Raw genomic sequence first — 19,704 nt, forward strand, 5'->3', positions numbered from 1 at the left:
CCGTTAGGTGCTCAATAGGGAAGGATTAGCCTGCGTACCAGCGTAGCCCATATGGTTGGATGCTGAGTTGTTATCCAGACAACCTATGTTCGAATCTTAAGTGGTCCTATATTTTTTTCTTTTAATAATGATTAATATTGTGATCACAGTTATCTATTTACATACCTATATCATATTTCTAAATGTATTGAATGCTTCATCATGTTTTAAACAAATTGCTAATTAACTAACATTGTATTGTAAAGGATAAACAATGAAATACTGCTCACGTAGGAAGGTAAGATGTGTCACTGGCGTCTGTTCTATTTCTGTAGCAGCTATTCCATTTCATTTTGTACCCGATTCATTATGATAAATGTCATAAAAACACACAAAACATACATATTTTTTGCACCATGCACAGCAAATGAAAGAAGGTTGTCCACAGTCACACACATTTTTCCGCACTTCTGCTGCGAAATAGATAACCTTCACATTCACAAACACTTCTCGTTCGTTTATCAACTTTGATGCATACCACGCATATTTCAACATGGCTTTGAATATAGGAACTGACAGCTGAAAGTGAATTAAAATAATAATAATAATAATAATAATAATAATAATAATAATAATAATAATATTAATAATAATAATAATAATAATAATAATAATAATAATAATATCAAGCTTTAAAAAGTGAGAAGGCATTAGAATTCGAACTCGGGTTTCCTGGATGACAACTCAGCATCCAACCACATGAGCTACACCCTTACACACTCTAATGCTTCCCTACGCCATAAACAATAGCCAATATTTCCAAAACGAGGGGTCATTGGCCACCTATACCAGGTATGACTTTAAACAGTGTGTCTTGTACTTTCATGTCACAAAATCTGATTTAATTCGGTGATATACAGAGCGTGTCCTCTCCTTGTTAGTGCAGGGATGTCGAACACCGCTCGCAAGCTGTGAACTTAACGAACTTCCAAGACTCGGGTCAATTTTCTCGAATGCAGTTGGCGCTCAAAGAATAGTGCACACGAGGAAACTGTAGGAATTATACAAACAGTGGCGGCTGGTTCTTTGCATCACCTTTGTACAACTTGCTAATTTATTAAGCTCTCTTAAGTAACGGTTAGCATGTCTGACCGTGAAACTAGTCGGTCCATGTTCAAAGCCTAGTTGAGGTTTTTCCGGGGGTTTCCCTCAGCCTATTAAAGTACACATCGACTCTAAAAATGTAAGATTTCTAAAAATTTCGGTAAATAATATTTTAACCTCATCTGGAAGCTCATTTCTTCTAGTGTTCAAAAATATGTAACTTGTGCCAATTACCTCAATAATTTCATAATTATTTGGACATTTATAGTACAAGCGTATTATACTTTCTATACCTTACTCCATCTTCAGTATCTGTTTTCTCCTATTTCACATTTTCCAACATTTATTATCCTTCCGACGGACAAAAAGTGGATTTCCCTTTGGGCAAAAAGACTTCATTGAGGTACGAAATTGAAGCTTAAACATGTGGCTATGTTGTTAACTAAATTATTATTTTCAATCGGTTGTAATTATTTTATCCAAAAAATATACAAATATACATATATATTTTTTTAAACTTAGCTTATATAATGTTGTATATCTTCTGAATGATTCAAGATAAATAAAACATTTTAGTATGTAACATTCTCCATATGTAGAGGATCATTTTGGCCAAAGACGTTTTACCTTAGGTCAATTTCTAATGGAGTTAAGTCGGTCCAAAATGTTATTATTTTTTCCAAAATATTTTTTTTTGGGCTCCCAAATTCAATTTTCAAGTTTCAATTATATAAATTGCTTAGATTACTTCCAAGTAACATGTCACTAAAGTTTGAAAGCCATTAAGGAAAAAATGTGGATTTTTATCCTAGAGTCGATGCTAGGTAACTTTCGGCGCTGAACTCAGGACTCATTTCGCTTGCATTACCGCCTTTGTTTCACTCAGACGCTAGATAACCAGAGAAGTTGATAAAACCGTCCTAAAATGAACCAATGAAGAAAATAATATATAGTTCTCATTTTGTGATTGAAGACCTTCTTGAAATAAGGATGTAACCTACAAATCTATAATTCACATTTCAGGAGAAAAGGAAATTATTTCAGGGGCATATTTCGTTAGACCTGTATTTCCTAGCAGAACCATTTGATTAATCAGGGATACAAGTTGGATGCAATGATTTATTGTTATATGCCTGAGTGAATGCTTCAAAGTTACTCTTTCAACCTGTGACAAATTTAATTAATTTCATGTTACACCCTTTTCCCGGGAGGTTTTCAATTGTACCTTATAAATTCTAATGAACAAAAGGTTTATATTTACTCAAAGAAAGATTAGGCCGTTGGTATATTGGAAGTCCCAGATACAAGACATTGTACTTGATTAGAGACTCAGAGCAAAGAAAGACACACAAGGTAACGCGTAATTGAGTTATTAAAATTGGCTCTTTTTGGTTTCTTGGACGTAGGTGCATACATCAAATGGTGGAGTTCGTAAATTCTGTGACAGGCCAGAACGGATGAAGAGGAGCCGAAGAGAAGACCTAGACAGACTTGGGATGATGGATAGAAATAGTTTTGAAAGTCGTTTTCTTTCCTCTTTAGAGGATTGTAATGAGGACAAACTAGGTATAGGCCTATTCTAACAATTTGTTTGATTGAAATGCGAAAATTAACATTACACGTAGGGGCGAATGTTGACGAAAAATCTTCTTGTTATTCACATTAGGACGATGCCTATTAATGTAGAAATCCTTTCTATGTTAATATCAACGTAAAAAATTAATTTCTTATATTGCGTTTTTTTCCTTTTTTGACGTTTTTGAACTAATATGTCATTTTAATATTTTTTCGGTATTTTTTGGACATTTTTAATACTTTGAAGAACTTTTAGATCATTTGGAATGCATTTTACTTTCTTCTTTACCGATAGGTCTATTACATCTTTTTCTAAGCAATTAGGTCATTAGTAATTACCTTCTGAATAAGTGAATAACAGTGAAGTTTGAGTTTTATAGTTTGGAACAAACTGTAAAGACTATCCCTCATTACACTTGAAGGCTTCATTTCACACAACGGAAGTAATATAAAATGCTTGACAACAGCTTAGTGTAAGTGAGGGCTTTGACCACTACTGTTCTTTTGTCGGTACGAGGGTGTCTTTAGAATTTATGTTTGGAAGGGGAGAAACTTTCACCGTGTCCTGGACAGGACGTTGTGTCCCTATGCAAGGAAAGGGACAGTATTTTTAACACAAAGATAGCAAGAATTCATGCTGCGCCCACAGTTTGTTTTATCATTCACACTCCCCCATCTGGAAGATCTGGTAACAAAAGTGAAGAACGGAAGTAGGAGAAGACGGAGAATGAAGGCATAACATGGACCACCCCTGATTGAAACACATTGTAAACTCTCATTAAAATCCATAGTTTTCCCTTAAAGCCTTCATTTTTTTGCATGCCCTTTTCCTTTATCTTAGCCAAATTCTAGAAAGTTGTCCTCTCTCTCCGACATTTGCAGGGTAGTCATTGACACAAGGTGACTAATTTTTAAGAAGTTGTGGTGCGAGTACTTTGAATAATATTTAAATGTCATTTTCTTTTAATTTCATGTCATTTTTCCATTCGTTTAAGGGCATTTTAATTATCATTTTAAGTAGATTTTTAGGTCATCAACATCCGCTCCTTACACATGACTATAAGTCTTATCTAAAGCTAACAACAAGAATATGACAAAAGAAATATGCAGATATAGCCTACTAATATAGAACTTTATAATTGTAAGGTGTAACAATGATTTATTAAAAGAGCTACGTATTAACTAAAAACCGAGATAAATGGAGAACTCTTTGTAACTCTGACGGCAGGAGAGGATCGACTAAGTAAGCAAGCAAACAATGAAGCATCGTAATCTTAATTATATCGGCATTTTAAATTTCAAGAAATTAAGATTTTACTTAGATACACACAAACATATTAGTGGCAGCAAAATGAATATTCATGTTAGGATACCAAAGAAGTAGGTACGTTATATTAACTGCAATGTTACCTCGAGTTCATTTCCGACTTTGGAAGCCAGTTGGATCATAGGACTCTTCAGATGGGACATAAAGGCGACGGGCGCCAGGCTGAACATGGCGCGGATCTTGGCGTTGTATTCGGGACGCTCCGACCCCATGACGTAGAACATTGTGGTGCCCATAGAATGACCCGCATAGAAGAGGCTCGTTTCGCCAGTTTTTTCCAGGATGTAGTCGATCATTGCAGGTACGTCAATCACGCCCATCTCATGCCAACTGTAGGACAGACAAGTCTCAAGGTTAATAAAAATGTGATGAAACGAGCGTTTTGGAAATTGCGAATGCAATTGACTGTTTCTACCAATAACAGTAAAGATAGCTTTAGGTATGAACCAGTTACAGCCGCTGTTCTTCAGAAACCTCAGGTTCATCTACTCGTGTAACCTCCTGGGTCCTGGAGTATAGTATACTATTATCCTAGATCATATATACCCAGATTGCTCGGCCTTATAGGCTTTGGCGGTAACAACATTTGTCAAGGTTACTATGCTGCCATCTAGTTGCTACATGAGGAATCACGTCATAACTCCCATTTGAATTGCATTAGCGATTATACTGCCATCTCGTGTTCGTTTACGGCGGAAGGGTGGCGATCCTGGTGGTTGTTCTCTTCAAAGTGCTACCGATTTTAACATAGGGATGAGCTATCTGTTATATAATATATTATCTAGGCTATAATTCATTATTCATGCATTTAGTTTCAAATTTGCCACTAGAGCGAAACGTTATCGATTACTTTTTTTCTGCGCTTGTCAAGCTCCTGACATCTCTTGGTATTTACAGGAAGCACAAGAAGATAGATTCAATCATTGCAATGTGTGTTTCAACTATTTGTAAATGCAAATGGCGACCAGCAACTGAACGCCAAGGCATTGTAAGACATGCTTTCGAATTAAGTACACAATGAACGTTATATTTTAAGAGTAAAAAATTTATGATATAGGATGTATGTGCAGAGACCCAAAGTATAGTATAATATACTTACATTTGTGCCCTAACTGTAACCTACAGAATTTTTTTTCAGCATTTGTACCCATTTCAGTGACTTTGTTTGAAGTGTAGAATTGTACTCAAGTTTAAAAATTAAACAAAACATGTCTCAGGACTCAGGAGGATACAGTTTCGGGTTTCATCGGCTGGAATGCTGGGTTTGCAGTGAAAGACATGTTCTTGGGCAGAAACTATGAATGAAAACATGATCAACAGATATACAAAGATTTTAGATATAGGACCTAATATGTTCACTGCATAATCTTCAGTTAATAAAATGATTGAGATTGTCCAGGCCTATCATACCCAGCCGGCAGTGTGGTATGATTCGTTATACAAAGTCTAACGTTAGGCAATTTTCCAGAATATTAGTGAGTAATAGTAAGTAGTAAAAGTCCTTTCACTCCTCCGGGAAGCATAGGGCCCTTGTGAAAACACGCTATCTTACTCTATTTTCAGCCATAGCTTTGACTTCATTCCAACGCCATCCAAGTTGTTCTGCTTCTCTTCTAACGGTGTTGCTCCAGGTGTCACTATGCCTACCAACTTTCCTGTTTGCCCCATGTGGATTCCATTCAAAAGCTGTCCTAGCGATATTACCCTCTTCTCTCCGCGACACATATGCCCAATCCATCTCCACTTCCTATACTTGATCTCTTTCCATATTTCTTGCTGATTAGTAATTTTAAGGAGATTTTTATTTGAGATGGTCTTAGGCCACCATATTCCCATTATGATCCTCAGACATCTATTTATGAATACTTGTAATTTCTTGTATATGTTTCTTTTCAAGTCTCACATCCGTATAGCAGAATAGATTTTATGCTCGACCATGCCGAAATGTAGTAATTATACACCTGGTATCAGCCCTTTAATGGACCTCATTAAAGTACACCTATTCATTAAAGTTCAAGTGATCCACCAACCAGAAAATACCATTATAGCAATATGAAAGCGCAAGTAACGATTATTCTCGGATATGCAATCGAAAGACAACTAGCGAAACGTCACGGAGGCTGGAAATCCAATACTGTCGCAAAAGGTTATGTTGAAGAATCGATCCAAAATAAAATTGAAATCTCAAATACAATATTAAACTCAGTCGAAAAAAACAACACACAAATTAACATCAATTCACCGCCATCTTCCAGCCTTTCACAAAGCACATTCCCGCAAATTCATTTCACCAATTGCACAATAAGTCACCTATATTTGAAATGAAGTCAGTTCTGTTACTATAATAGTTAGCGTTAATTGTAAATAATATTCAAATAAATTCAATTTGTTATCTCGTTTTTCAATGTCTAATTCAATTTCAAGGTTATATCAAGATTGTTTATTTTACTCTCTAGATTATATCAAGGTCAATGACATTTGTTTCTCGGAAAAAATCAATACTTTCTCGTCTGCGCACATCTCTCAATTTACGAGATATTGCACAACGTCAGTTCCGCTCCTCAGTCAGATAAGAATAACATGAATACTTATGAATAATTTCAAGTTAGAAATATGGTCGAGCATAAAAAGTCGTATGAAACTTGACTATAATGGTAATTTCATAAACATACTCGGGTCTTAATTACTAGGCCTACTATTATAGGCCCGTTGCATAATGTACTATTAAATTCATATTAAAAATCCTTATTTTGATTCTTGAAGAGATTTGTTTGGATGTCAATAAATTTGCTAGTTACGAGAAGGCAGCTTTTGCTTTCCTAATTCTTGCATTTACATCTTCATCAGAACCTCCTTGTTTAGAAATTATACTTCCTAAGTATATAAATGCATTTACTTCCTCTATTTCAACCACAAGTTTAGTATCTGTTCTGTTATTGATTCTCATTTCCTTAGTTTTGGATTTGTTTATCTGAAGAACCGCTTCAGATGACACACTATTTAGATCTTGCAATTTGCCATTTATGTCTGAGAACCTGTGGGCCAGTAAGCAAACATCGTCTGCATAGTCTATACCAGTGATGTCAAAGCAAGCGCAGTTTTCTAACCTTGACGTCGTGCGCGGGCATCAAGCGCTAAGTATAGAAAGAGGAAGGGTTCTGTATATGAATAAGCAGCCTGTTGGATTAAGAAAACAGTGGTGCACAAACTTCAGGTGGAACGTGAAATTTTATGTCGTTATTTTTATATGGCTTCTTTCTGTTTGATATTATCTATATTGTCTGTAAAACAAAAGCACTAATACCAATTTCTTAATATTGCACTTGTCTTTTAAATCTTAATAACATACTAGAGAGTTAAAAAGGAATATTCACATAAATCAATAGTAGTACAACTATACTGTATTAAGTGGATGAAACACATCATTCATAAAGAAAGTGATATTCCAAAGAAAGAGATTGAGTATGACATGATAAGTTGGAATTTATATTGATGGTACCTTTAGCATTATAAAAATAATCAATAAACCAATCAAAACAATATTACAGTACAAAGCAAAGTTACCTAGGTGCTGTATATGGTTTAATTGTAACTAATATTACGTAACAAAACTCTTATCGCATTATGCTTTTAAGGCGATATTTGTGAGCAACTTCCTATCATTAGAATATTAAATTATTTTCTCGAAATCTGCTGAAGATATAGAGCTGACATTTTTACAACACGTGGGCACGTATCTTTTAATTATGATGTAACAGTAGTTGCTTTGTTAATTCATTTCCTTACAAACAATTTCCATGCGAATATTTTCAAAATTTTCAATACACTATCTTCAGTAATACGTATATACGGTATGTTAGATTTACGAAAACATTCTGCAAGGCTACTAAATAAATAAGCATATATCTGAAAATTTCACTTCTCTATTAAAAAAAAGTTGAGAAAATATTTCTTTTGAATAAAAATTTTAAACTTGTGAAAAATGAGCATTAAAATTAAAACTTACATTCTTATAATGCACTTATACTTCTCAGACAAATCTAAAAGTTAACATGGATAGCCTACAGTTTTAATAAGTTCTCTTCCCTTTATCTATTGAATCAGTGCTGGCCATCCCTGAATATAGCTCGACCAAGCGGCATATAGTATCTCTTTCGTCTGTCTCTTTCCTTTCCGCTGTAAAGCACTCAGGATCTCCTGAGTTTTAAAGCGCGCGCTTGCTCCTATGGGCATCAATTGACATGACTGGTATATACTCTCCAATCGCTCTCCCAGCCTCCGTTGAATGCCTCTCTTGCGATTATTATTTGATTTCAATAATATATCATCCAACATCAGGATGTACAGCAGAGATGACAGTAGGTAACCCTGAGAATATTAGTGAAGCGATTTTAAACTACTCGATTTTCCTATTTCAGGTCTTCCCGATCTTGTATAACAGGCAACGTATGCATTTCAATAACTGTAACAATAAGCTTGGAAACGATGGTATCGACTTAAGTTTGTTTCTGTTTTCTAAGTTTGTGCTTACCTGAATTCCCAAAAAGCATTGTCTGAAGGAGTCATGTGCACATTCTTCCTGGAGTACGTGTTCCCCCTGACGTTGCCCATCCACACATCGTAGCCTACGTCAGCTAGAAGATAGGCTGTAACGTGACAAAGTAATGAGTGACGTGCACAGAAACTGCATTTAAAGTAACTTTCTTAGACATAGGCTGCAAAGTAACAAAGTTTTTAGACAGATGCCTTGTGGCCTACACAGGGATTTTGAATTGAATGAGATTAATTTGATTGTTTCTCCCTCTGAAGCAGTAGCGGACGATGGTCGAAACCCTCGGTGAGGCCAGGTGCAACTAGTTTAAGTGCCTCCGATAGGAAATGTTTATTCATGATACTAATTATTTTTTGTTATTACTGTATATTATTAATATCATTATTACTATATTATTATTATTATTATTATTATTATTATTATTACCATTATTGATATTACCATTATTATTATTATTATTATTATTATTATTATTATTATTATTATTATTATTATTATTATTATTATTACTTACTTCATTTCCGCCCTCACATAAGCCCGCCATCGGTCCCTGTCCTGAGCTAGATTAATCCATTCTCTATCATCATATCCCACATCCCTCAAATCCATTTTAATAATATATTCCCATCTACGTCTCGGCCTCCCTAAAGGTCTTTTTCCCTCCGGCCTCCCAACTAACACTCTATATGCATATCTGGATTCGCCATACGTACTACATGCCCTGCCCATCTCAAATGTCTGGATTTGATGTTCATAATAATTATGTCAGGTGAAGAATACAATGCGTGCAGTTCTGTGTTGTGTAACTTTCTCCATTCTCCTGTAACTTCATCCCTCTTAGCCTAAAATATTTTCCTAAGCACCTAATTCTCAAACACCCTTACCTATGTTCCTCTCTCAAAGTGAGAGTCCAAGTTTCACAACCATAAAGAACAACCGGTAATATAACTGTTTTATAAATTCTAACTTTCAGATTTTTTGACAGCAGATTGGATTATAAAAGCTTCTCAACCGAATAATAACAGGCATTTCCTATATTTATTCTGTGTTTAATTTCCTCCTGAATGTCATTTATATTTGTTACTGTTGCTCCAAGTTATTTGAACTTCTCCACCTCTTCAAAAGATAAATTTCCAATTTCTATATTTCCATTTCGTACAATATTCTCGTCACGAGACATAATAATATATTTTGTCTTTTCGGCATTTACTTCCGAACCTATCTCTTTACATGCTTCCAGTAAAATTCCCGTGTTTTTCCTAATCGTTTGTGGATTTTCTCCTAACATATTCACGTCATCCGGATGATGACGATGATTATTATTATTATTATTATTATTATTATTATTATTATTATTATTATTATTATTATTATTATTATTATTATTATTAATGAAAAATATAATTTACAACGTTTGGTTTACAACTTCAATCAAATGGCAGAAAGTTTCAATATGGAAATTTCTACTGACAAATATAAAGTGATGGCTTTTTTCAGGAAAGGAACTAGTCCATAGCAAAATTTGCATCAATAATAAGATCATCAAACAAGTAAAAAATTTTAGTTATCTCGGTTACCAAATTTCATATGAAGAAGAAAAAGATTTGAATGAGAAAATTATTAAATTCAACAGAGCAATGGGATAATGAATCAGATACTCAAACCAACCTAGTACAAAAACACACGCGCACCAGAATTTATAAAACATTGGCCAGACCTGTTTTCGTAGTGAAGCTTGGACGATTCGTAATATTGATTCACAAAGCGGCGGCAGAAATGAGATTTACTGTATGTGTCGTACAGCGGGATACACGAGAATGGATCACATTAGAAATTTTGACATTATGAAAGAACTGCAGATTGAACCGATTACGGAATACCTACAGAAATACAGACAAAACTGGAGATCACATGCCATCAGAATGCCTCGTTCTAGAATTCCACGCCAAATTTTAAATTATCATCCTGTGGGCATGAGATCCTTGGGCAGACCGTTCAAGCGTTGGCAAGAGACCGTAACGAGCCACTAGGCCCAATACATGCAAGGATGATGGTGGTGATGATGATTAATGAAAAATAATAATGTCACTCACCAAATAAGTTGTTAAGCTGTGAGTTTCAGTGATTGAGTGTGATGAAGCAACCCATGTTATGTGTTGAAATTTCCTTTTCTTTCTTCTCTTTTAAATTTTTTTCCTTTGACAGCAACACACAAGGCTAACAGAAAAGTTTACTTTCAACCACATTACCACTTAACCATTTATGTTGCCCATACCAGGATGCAATAAAAACTCGCATATTAAGATTATCTGTCAAATTGTTAGCGTTATCGTAGGTATCACGGTAGGCTACCGGTATCTATTTAAAACTTCCTTTCTTTCAATATTATTTCTTCTCGAAAAAGGACACTCTAACAATGAATTAACTACACCAGCATTATTTCTCGCATTTGTTTCTGTTCATATTTTCTCGAAACACGTAACAACATTGGCCCAGACTCACCACTGTATACCCTCGCTTAAGTCATAAGGAGAGAAAACAGTGTGGGTCTGTGCCTGTCAAAGAGCTGGAATTTTTATGTTATTTATGGCATATTTAGGATAAGTTACTAGTGCTATGACAACAACATTCATTCACAGCATTACTCCGCTCCGTCTCAGTCCCCTGAGACTTTCTCCAGGTTGGAATACAGTACAGCGATATATGCTTCATTCAAATAACTAATATACAGTATTACATAAAAACACAAAATTTGATTTCAGTTAAGCCAAGTGACTGAGGCCCGGCCTCACTTGCCTCAGTCAATCAGCCGCCACTGCTCGGAACATTCACTGAGACTAAAACGGGTTGTTCTTTGGCCCAATGTCTGAATGGTTTATGATGATAATGATGATGATGATGATGATGATTTTCTCAGTAAGAAAGCCCACTTACGATGTGGAATAAAATTCATGTACACTGTTTTCGCTGTAAGAAAAATCCTAATGTAAACACAAGCACGTGACTGTCATACTTGTGATTGGCTCCCAGTCGAAACACTCACACGACGCAGGAAAATATAGTCCGTATTTGGAAACTATCATCTTGTATTATTTGAAAATAAAAAATTGAATTCTAGTTGTTAAATACAATGAAACATATAACTTCACTCATATGTAAAACGATATGTAAAAGAAAAGCTACTTTTATATTTTGTTATGTACTATGAACGCGGATGAATACCAACAGTAATACCGAAGTAGTCTGTTCTTGTAACAAGCTGGCGTCACTTGAGCTCGTAGTTGTTCACGTAAGCACGTGGTATTGAAGTATGGCTTCTGCATCCTCTGTGTGTGTTTTTATTAAACATAAGAATGGAAACTCTCTCAAAAACGGAGAAAAACAAATAGTCTTAAATGTATGTAATAAGTTATGTGAGTTTTAATTACAGTAATTATAAAGTAAATGTTTCCTAAGCAAATGAATGCATAGTAGTGATGTTAGGCCTACTTGACGAGTAGCGGGAAATGTTTAACATGAAAGAGAATGTACAACATTAGGCGGGAACATGTACTGAGAATCTATGGCGCCAAACAGCGGCCAAGTCCACACCTGTGGAGTAACGGTCAGCGCGTCTGGCTGCGAAACCAGGTGGCCCGGGTTCGATTCCCTGTCGGGGCAAGTTACCTGGTTGTGGTTTTTTCCGGGGTTTTCCCTCAACCCAATACGAGCAAATGCTGGGTAACTTTAGGTGCTGGACCTCGGACTCATTTCACCGGCATTATCACCTTCATATCATTCAGACGCTAAATAACCTAGAAGTTGATACAGCGTCGTAAAATAACCCAATAAAAAAAATAAAAAATACAGCGGCCAATGAAGCCTCACTTCAGTCACGTGCTATTGTTTATATTAGGATTTTTCTTACAGCGTAAAGATTATAGGTATGGTTTCCCATTTTCTATAAACATCATGAGTTGACTAAGTATAATCAAAGAACGATTCAAAGAACGTTTCTCAAAAGGAATATCCTGCTGCGGAATGCAGGAATGTGAGACTTATCAATTTACTTACCAAAGCCCTTTTCGGGCCCCATGACGACCCAGTCCGCGGAGCTGCAGAGGAGGCCGTGCTGCAGCAGGATGGGAGGTCCGCGCACGCTGGGGTCCGCTCCCTTGCCGTGAGGGATGCGGTGCAGCGTCAGCAGGTAGCCGTCACTCGTCTGCACGGTGTGGGACTCCGCGGGATAGCCGTACTTGACGATCAGTTCCGGCTGTGTACAATGTTAAACATGCCGTTGTTTGTTGCCTAGTCAAGACAGGTCTGAACCTCACAACTGATACCAAGAAGGTACCACTCATGAGGAGATAATGGGGTATGGTGGCCAGTTTCTTTCCCCCTCCACATCGCCGACTAACTATATATTACACTACTCTCTTTCCAGCTAAAGATTGAAGTAAATGTAAATAAATGCACGTGGCATAATGGTTCCTGATTGGCTATTGGACGCACAACGCCTCCAAACTCATGCTTGTCATCTTCTTCCTCATATTAAAATAGTTCCTTCTAAAATAATAAAATGTATAATATACATGGAATACGAGTGAATTAAACATGCTTATAAGAACACTTTCTTACAATTTAAACAACATGTTTACACGTATATTAGTAGTTTCAGACATTGCGTGTTAAATCATTGTAACGTGTATTATGGCAACGCGCATGCGTAATAGGTATTAAATCCCTCCCAAGGTGACTTGCAGCTTCACAGAGCACATCAGCACAGCTGGTATAACACAGTGCGAGATTCAGTGTTGTCAACCTCATATAAATTTCTGTAGAATTAAATAAATTCTCCACTCTTCAAAGAATAACATTTAATCACGAATCTACAGAAAATGAAAATCCACTATTCCCAGTAGAGAAATAATAAATATTAACCCTCTGTGAGCATTTTACGGGTTAGTTTAATGAATGTGTTGAAATGTCTGCAATATATCGGATGATGGCTGCCCTGCGTGCTCACTTGCTGAAAATAATGCGCCCTGGTGGCTGCTTTGGTAGCTAGCTTGCGATTGCGGAGTAATACATTTCGGTTTTGTTTACGTCTACTTCAATCTTTGGTTGGAAATAGAGTAGTCAGACTTCAGACGTATACAAACAATTGAAGGGCTTTTTGAAAAAATAACCATACTCATGGGCGATTTAAACATTGGCTTGACTAGAACGTATGGGGGGAAAAAATTGTTATGAAAGTTCATTATAACTTGGTGGGCCTTCCTTGTCAGATACACTCGCTATAGCTCATAGTTCTCCTATCATCGTTCATTACTCTCGATCCAAAACTTCATTCCACATATAGCTACCTTTATAAACTGCAACTAAGAATAAACAAGTCGGCTAAGGCGCTCGTCTGCCAATCCGGAGTTGCGCTCGTACGCGGATTCGATTCCCGCTTGAGCTGATTATCTATGTCCGTTCCAGGAATCTGTGAAGTAAGTTTGCGTATATGGGCGGAGTCTATCTGTGCCGGAGTGTATTGCGGGAAGCATCAGCTTGAGGCCGCTAAGGGGCAAGATTGTCGTGGTAGCAGGTGTGGCGAGATTTCTTAATGTCCTTCAAGCTCGCTTCGTTCAAGCAATACCTCCCCCACAGCTGTCATTGGTCCTAGTCCTCCCACGTAAAACATGCGCAGATATCTTGTTTTTTCTACTCTACAGATTTCTGGGACGGATCATAGTTGGGCATTTTTTCGAGGTTTTCCCTCAACCGTCAGGTAATCTAAGTCGAATTCTCGGTCTAATTTCGCTATCATCAATCTCATCGACGCTAAATAGCCTTATAGTTGATACAGCGTCCTTAAATAAAAAGTAAAAGAAAAAATAAATAAACAAAACAAACGTATGATCTGTTTTCATTTACTATGCAGCACCAGTCGGAAATTGTAGAATTCTGATTGTTATAAGAGCAGACTACTAATGACAGAATACATGGCTAATGAAAAACTTCCAGAGCTGTGGACGGGATTAAATCTTTTCCATTCTCCACACCGGGAAGAAGAGTTTTTATTACAATATTAATTTGGAGAAGAATATTAGTTAGAAAAGTAAGAATTTAATAACATTAATCAAAAGTAATATTCCCATAATATTGGTTACAAAAAGTGGACGAAAGCTTTGTGAGAACAAGTTTACCGATAATTAAAATGTAAGAAAAAATGAAAGGAAATTGATTTCAGAAACGACAATGAAGTCCGAAGTTTGAGGAAAAATACTTTTTTTTCTACTGTCCGAATACGAGGCCCAACGAGGTTCTTGGGTTGTATGTGTATGATTTTCATGTCCGCATTTATATTATTGTATGTATGGTTAGCATTGGTTATGTGATCAGCGTATTGTGTCCTCTGGTTATTGCTTTAATGTGTTCTTTGTAGCGTGTTTGGAATGATCTGGCTGTCTGACCAAAAACTCAACACACTAGAGCAATACGAAATATACAAACACACTAAAACACACCCCGATCAAATTCTCAACACACAGATCAATTTCAGTACACACACAATATTTGACTCCACTTTTCAACATCTTTCAACAATCAAACGCACACACATAACAGGCAGAGAAGTTCGATATGACGCCGAGATCTAGTTGGCTCTGAGGATGGTGTGATGAAGCACCGAAACAGCTGTAAGCCGTACAAACTTACATAATTTACACGAGTAAGTCCGCTAGTTAATCAATTACTTATATTAAAATATTAAAAGTAGTGTATGCAAGATTCAAAATGTTTTTAGAGGTCTTTTTAGGCAATTTATAGGTATTCAAGTTCCGAATCCTAATTATAAGAAATTAAATCAATAAAATTAATGGAATAACAATTTGACAAAACGATTAAATAAAACAATATTAGACGTGAAATATTGAAACTAAAAAAAAAAATTAAGACAAATGTCACAATTATGAGATGGAAAGGTGTAGATGAGCTGAAGATACCCCGGGTATGTGACGCTTCTTCCTTCATTCAGCTTGTTATCAAGCGAAGTCTTACCGTGGTGAGATCCTGGTCGGGGTTCTTCCTCTGCGTCTTCACTGTGCGGGCGTGTGCCACGAGGGCCAAACCCAGAACCACGAGAACGACCCTCATCTGCATCGCCGCCATGACTGTCACTGACAGGAGCCGGTCTTTCTCGCCTAATATAAGCGCAATTCTTGATAACACCAGATATGCCGGATTACGTGATAAGAGCCGTGAATTGGAATGAAAAGGGCGTAAGTCTTCATTTTAAGTAAGCAAAATTGAAATAATCCTTGTCAAGCTGGTTTGTATAGGCCTAATGTTGTTTATTTACATTTTTAAGACAGATTATACAGATTTTTCCTTGCGGTTCTGTGGATTGAACGTGGGCGGAAACTTATCTTTATTATTGTTCATTGACATCTATGCGGTGGCCCGCATCGTGCTGACCACATGGTCAGGTAAGCCTACCATGTGAGAAAGTCTACAATTGACCTAAAGATATGCCCTTCCCTACATCCCATTTGCGTTTGTCTGTAGAAGAAGGGAAGTAAATAAGTCGTCAAAGAAAGAAAGATTTATAGCACTGTATGTAATATAAGGATTTTCAGAAGTAAGATACGAGTATAACTTCAGTGGTTCATATTTTCTCCATTTTATACATAATCTTGAAAATACTGACACTGGCTTATTACACAAAAAATGGGATTTTTTTAATCACCTTGATAAGTTTGTTTTGTTTCTGATTGTCCTGGTGGTGGTTTTATCAGTAGCCATTTTCCTGTAACCTGGCCTGCAAGATCACCAGAGCGATCGGTGTAGTTCAGTAGGCTAAGGCGCTGGCCTGCCGACCCAGAGTTGCGCTCGGACGCGGGTTCAATTCCCGCTTGGGCTGATTATATGCTTCTTTTTTTTTTTCGAGGTTTTCTCTAACCAAAGGCGAATGTCAGGTAATCTACGGCGAATCCTCGGCCTCATCTCGCCAAATACCATTTCGCTATCACCAATCCCATCGGCGCTAAATAACCGAGTAGTTGATACAGCGTCGTTAAATAACCCACTAAGCAGATTATTGGTTGTGGAGTTATTTCAAGGAAAGAGTGTGCTTGAGCAAACCTACGATAATTTATTAATGAATTGAAGGACTCCACCGCATACATTGTGGCGGATAATCCAGAACACGAACTTAGAGTTGATGTAGCTATACAGCATTAAAGAGAGACTGTTAAGGATCATTCACAATGAAAATTAAACATAACGTAAGCGTTAACTTAAAAATGTAAACTTTACTGTAAAATCAAGACCATTCACGATGGGAACATAAACATAACCGCTAAGATACTTGGTAACCATGGAAACATAACAACGACGCCATTTCCTCATATTCTGTCGTATACATCAGCGCTCCACGATTGTGTACTGTTTGCAAATCACGTAAGCATAAGCATGAAAGTTTGGAGTTTGCAAACTTTCATGTTAACGTCTAACGGCAATGTTTATGTCAATGTTTATGTGAATCATTGTGAATGATCCCATTTGGTAACCTGGCCGCAAACTTCTGTGTTTATGTTACAGTTATGTTTAATTTTCATTGTGAATGGGTTTTTACTTGTACAAAATGGTGGACACATATTATAACATCTACGCTGTAGTTATGGCAGTAGGTGATGATTAAAAAATCCCACTTCTTGTGCAATATACCAGTGCCAGAATTTTTAAGATTGTGTAGGAAATATAAAAAATATAAGCAATTAATTTAACTTCTAACTTATGAAAAACCCTGAAAAATCATATATATATATATAATATATATGATTATTCTAAAGTAACTAACATAGCTGAAATTAATATAATTTCTGAAAAATCAGCAAGAAAATCAAGAAGGGAAAAAAATGAGAAATCAAAGAATTAGAGAAATTATGAAGGTAAAAAGAACGTTATTGAAGTAATAATTGAAAAAAATATATAGGCCTATATTAAAAAATTTGATTAAGTGAAGAGGATGCAAAATGGAAGAATAAAACTTTTCAGTGCGTATATATATTAGCTTAGTTAGAAATTAAACCGGGATAGTTATTTCGAATACTGCGGACGGATGAGGCCCACTTTAATCTCAAAAGTGGGATCAATACTCACATTGTCGAATATGGACAACAGGCACTCCACGTGCAAAGATTAATTACAATTTTTAGCATATTCCTTAACCACTCAGTTAATTTTGATTGCTTTTCTTAATTCATTTGTTTAGTTTTCATTTGTTAAGTTTATTTATACACGCTTTTTAACATCTGTGGTTATATCGCGTGTTTAGAATCTTAGTTCGTGTTTCTATTGTAGATGGCCTGTATTCACGTAACTGACTATAAATTTTGATTAATGTTTATGATATTGGTGATTGAGGCTGTGACGAATCTTGGAATGTAAATTTCCAATCCAGCATTTGCCTTTGTGACTGAGAGAAATCATTAAAAACCCCAGTCAGATTGGTCGGCCAAGAGTTTTGAACCCGCGACCTCCCGAATGCGTTCGTTTTTATTGTATTCTTCAAATCTTCAACATCATCTTTCTTTTGGTTTGTTTATTTATGTTGCTCTACGTTTATCTTTTATTTATTTCGTTTCGTTTCCGCTTTCTGCCCTTCATTTATTTCTGTTGCTTCCTTGGTTTTTATTTTGATTATGAAAGTATATTGTTTCTAAGAAAAGAAGCTTTTATTATTCTTCTTACTACAAGTTTAATTGACTTTGACATTTTAAATAAATCTTACACTCGCTGTAAACATTTACTGTAGTGCCAATAGAATTGTTTGGTAAAGAAATTGTGATCGGTTGTGTGAGTTATGCCCTTTTATCGCGAAACATCATGTTTTGAGGTGTTCATAATTAAGCTCGAAGTACTTTCAAAGTAATTATTATTGCACTATCACGGTGATTGGTACAGATTAATCTGATTTGTTATAATTAGATGTTTTTACAAAACAAACATAGCCTCTGTTTATTGTACTGACCTATGTAATTCTGAAGTTCATTTTTTGTAGTCATCATCAGCAAAATGTTTGTAAAACTGAGGTTTGTTTGCGGCGACTGTCGTCTGGAGTTGCTAGCAGTTAAAATGAATGCGCACGGTTTCTTTACAGCTATGATCGCCAAAGTAGATCGTTGGACGCGACGCAGATCGCTGGTAGTTGCTTCTGAAGCAAATACAGGACGCACATCGCCGCGTACATGTTCAATAATTGGTATAGAGAAGGCCATGTAGAAATATTGAATCGAGTTACCGGTACGGCAGCAAAACAAGTGAGAATTGACAGCGATGTACGCTGATAAAGAAACCACTTCCTAAAGATCATCGCCAGCGTTTATAATCGCCAGCGATGGGCGTCCGGCGATATCGCCGTAAACAAACCGTAGCTTAATAATAGTTATGCTCGACCATGCCGAAATGTAGTAATTATACACCTGGTAGCAGACCTTTAATGCATGTCATTAAAGTACACCTACTCATTAAAGGTCAGGTCTTTCAGCCAATGACGACTCAGGTTACAACTGTTCAGCCAATGACAGGTCAGCTTTCTACCGTTATAAAACCGCAAGTATCGATTATTCTCGGATATGCAATCGAAAGAGAATTAGCGAAAATTCACGGAGGCTGGAAATCCAATAGGCCTACTGTCGCAGAAGGTTATGTTCTGTTACTATAATAATTAGCGTTAATTGTAAATAATATTCACATAAATTTAATTTGTCATCTCGTTTTTCAATGTCTAATTTAATTTCGATGTTATCTCTGTAGGTTCTTATGGCCTAGCAAGGTCAATGTGAACATCTGTTCCTCGGAAAAAATCAATACTTTCGCGTCTGCGCACATCTCACAACATATGGGACATTGGTCAAGGTCAGATACAAAGAAAATTAATAATATCAAGTTAGAAATATGGTCGAGCATAAAAAGTCGTATGAAACTCGCCTATAATGGTAATTAAGAAGCTCGTATCAAAATTATGAAACTCGCTTGCGATCGTTTCATAAATATCCATACTCGCTTCTTAATTACCTTCATTATAGGCTCGTTGCATAATGTACTATTTTGGATGATCGTACGTTTTTTGTTACATACCGTTAGTGTTGCCGTGACACGGAACTTCAAATTCCCACATGATTCCCTGTAATTGTAG

The 19,704-nt window shown here is 36.3% G+C and overlaps 1 protein-coding gene across 1 annotated transcript in view; it reads right to left on the reverse strand.

Annotated features, from left to right (window-relative positions):
• The window catches only part of LOC138698461 (lipase 3-like), a 31,622-nt gene extending 15,901 nt beyond the window's left edge, over nucleotides 1–15,721 (reverse strand). The window contains exons 1-4 of the mRNA XM_069824404.1: nucleotides 15,564–15,721; nucleotides 12,591–12,789; nucleotides 8,517–8,631; nucleotides 4,069–4,315 (exon numbers count right to left, since the gene is read on the reverse strand). Coding sequence (XP_069680505.1) covers nucleotides 4,069–4,315; nucleotides 8,517–8,631; nucleotides 12,591–12,789; nucleotides 15,564–15,674 — 672 coding nt within the window. The 5' untranslated portion in view covers nucleotides 15,675–15,721. The remainder of the gene's footprint in view (nucleotides 1–4,068; nucleotides 4,316–8,516; nucleotides 8,632–12,590; nucleotides 12,790–15,563) is intronic.
• Between the last annotated feature and the right edge of the window lie 3,983 nt (nucleotides 15,722–19,704).

The sequence above is a fragment of the Periplaneta americana genome, chromosome 4, assembly GCF_040183065.1.
Source record: "Periplaneta americana isolate PAMFEO1 chromosome 4, P.americana_PAMFEO1_priV1, whole genome shotgun sequence".
Taxonomy (NCBI): Eukaryota; Metazoa; Arthropoda; class Insecta; order Blattodea; family Blattidae; genus Periplaneta; species Periplaneta americana.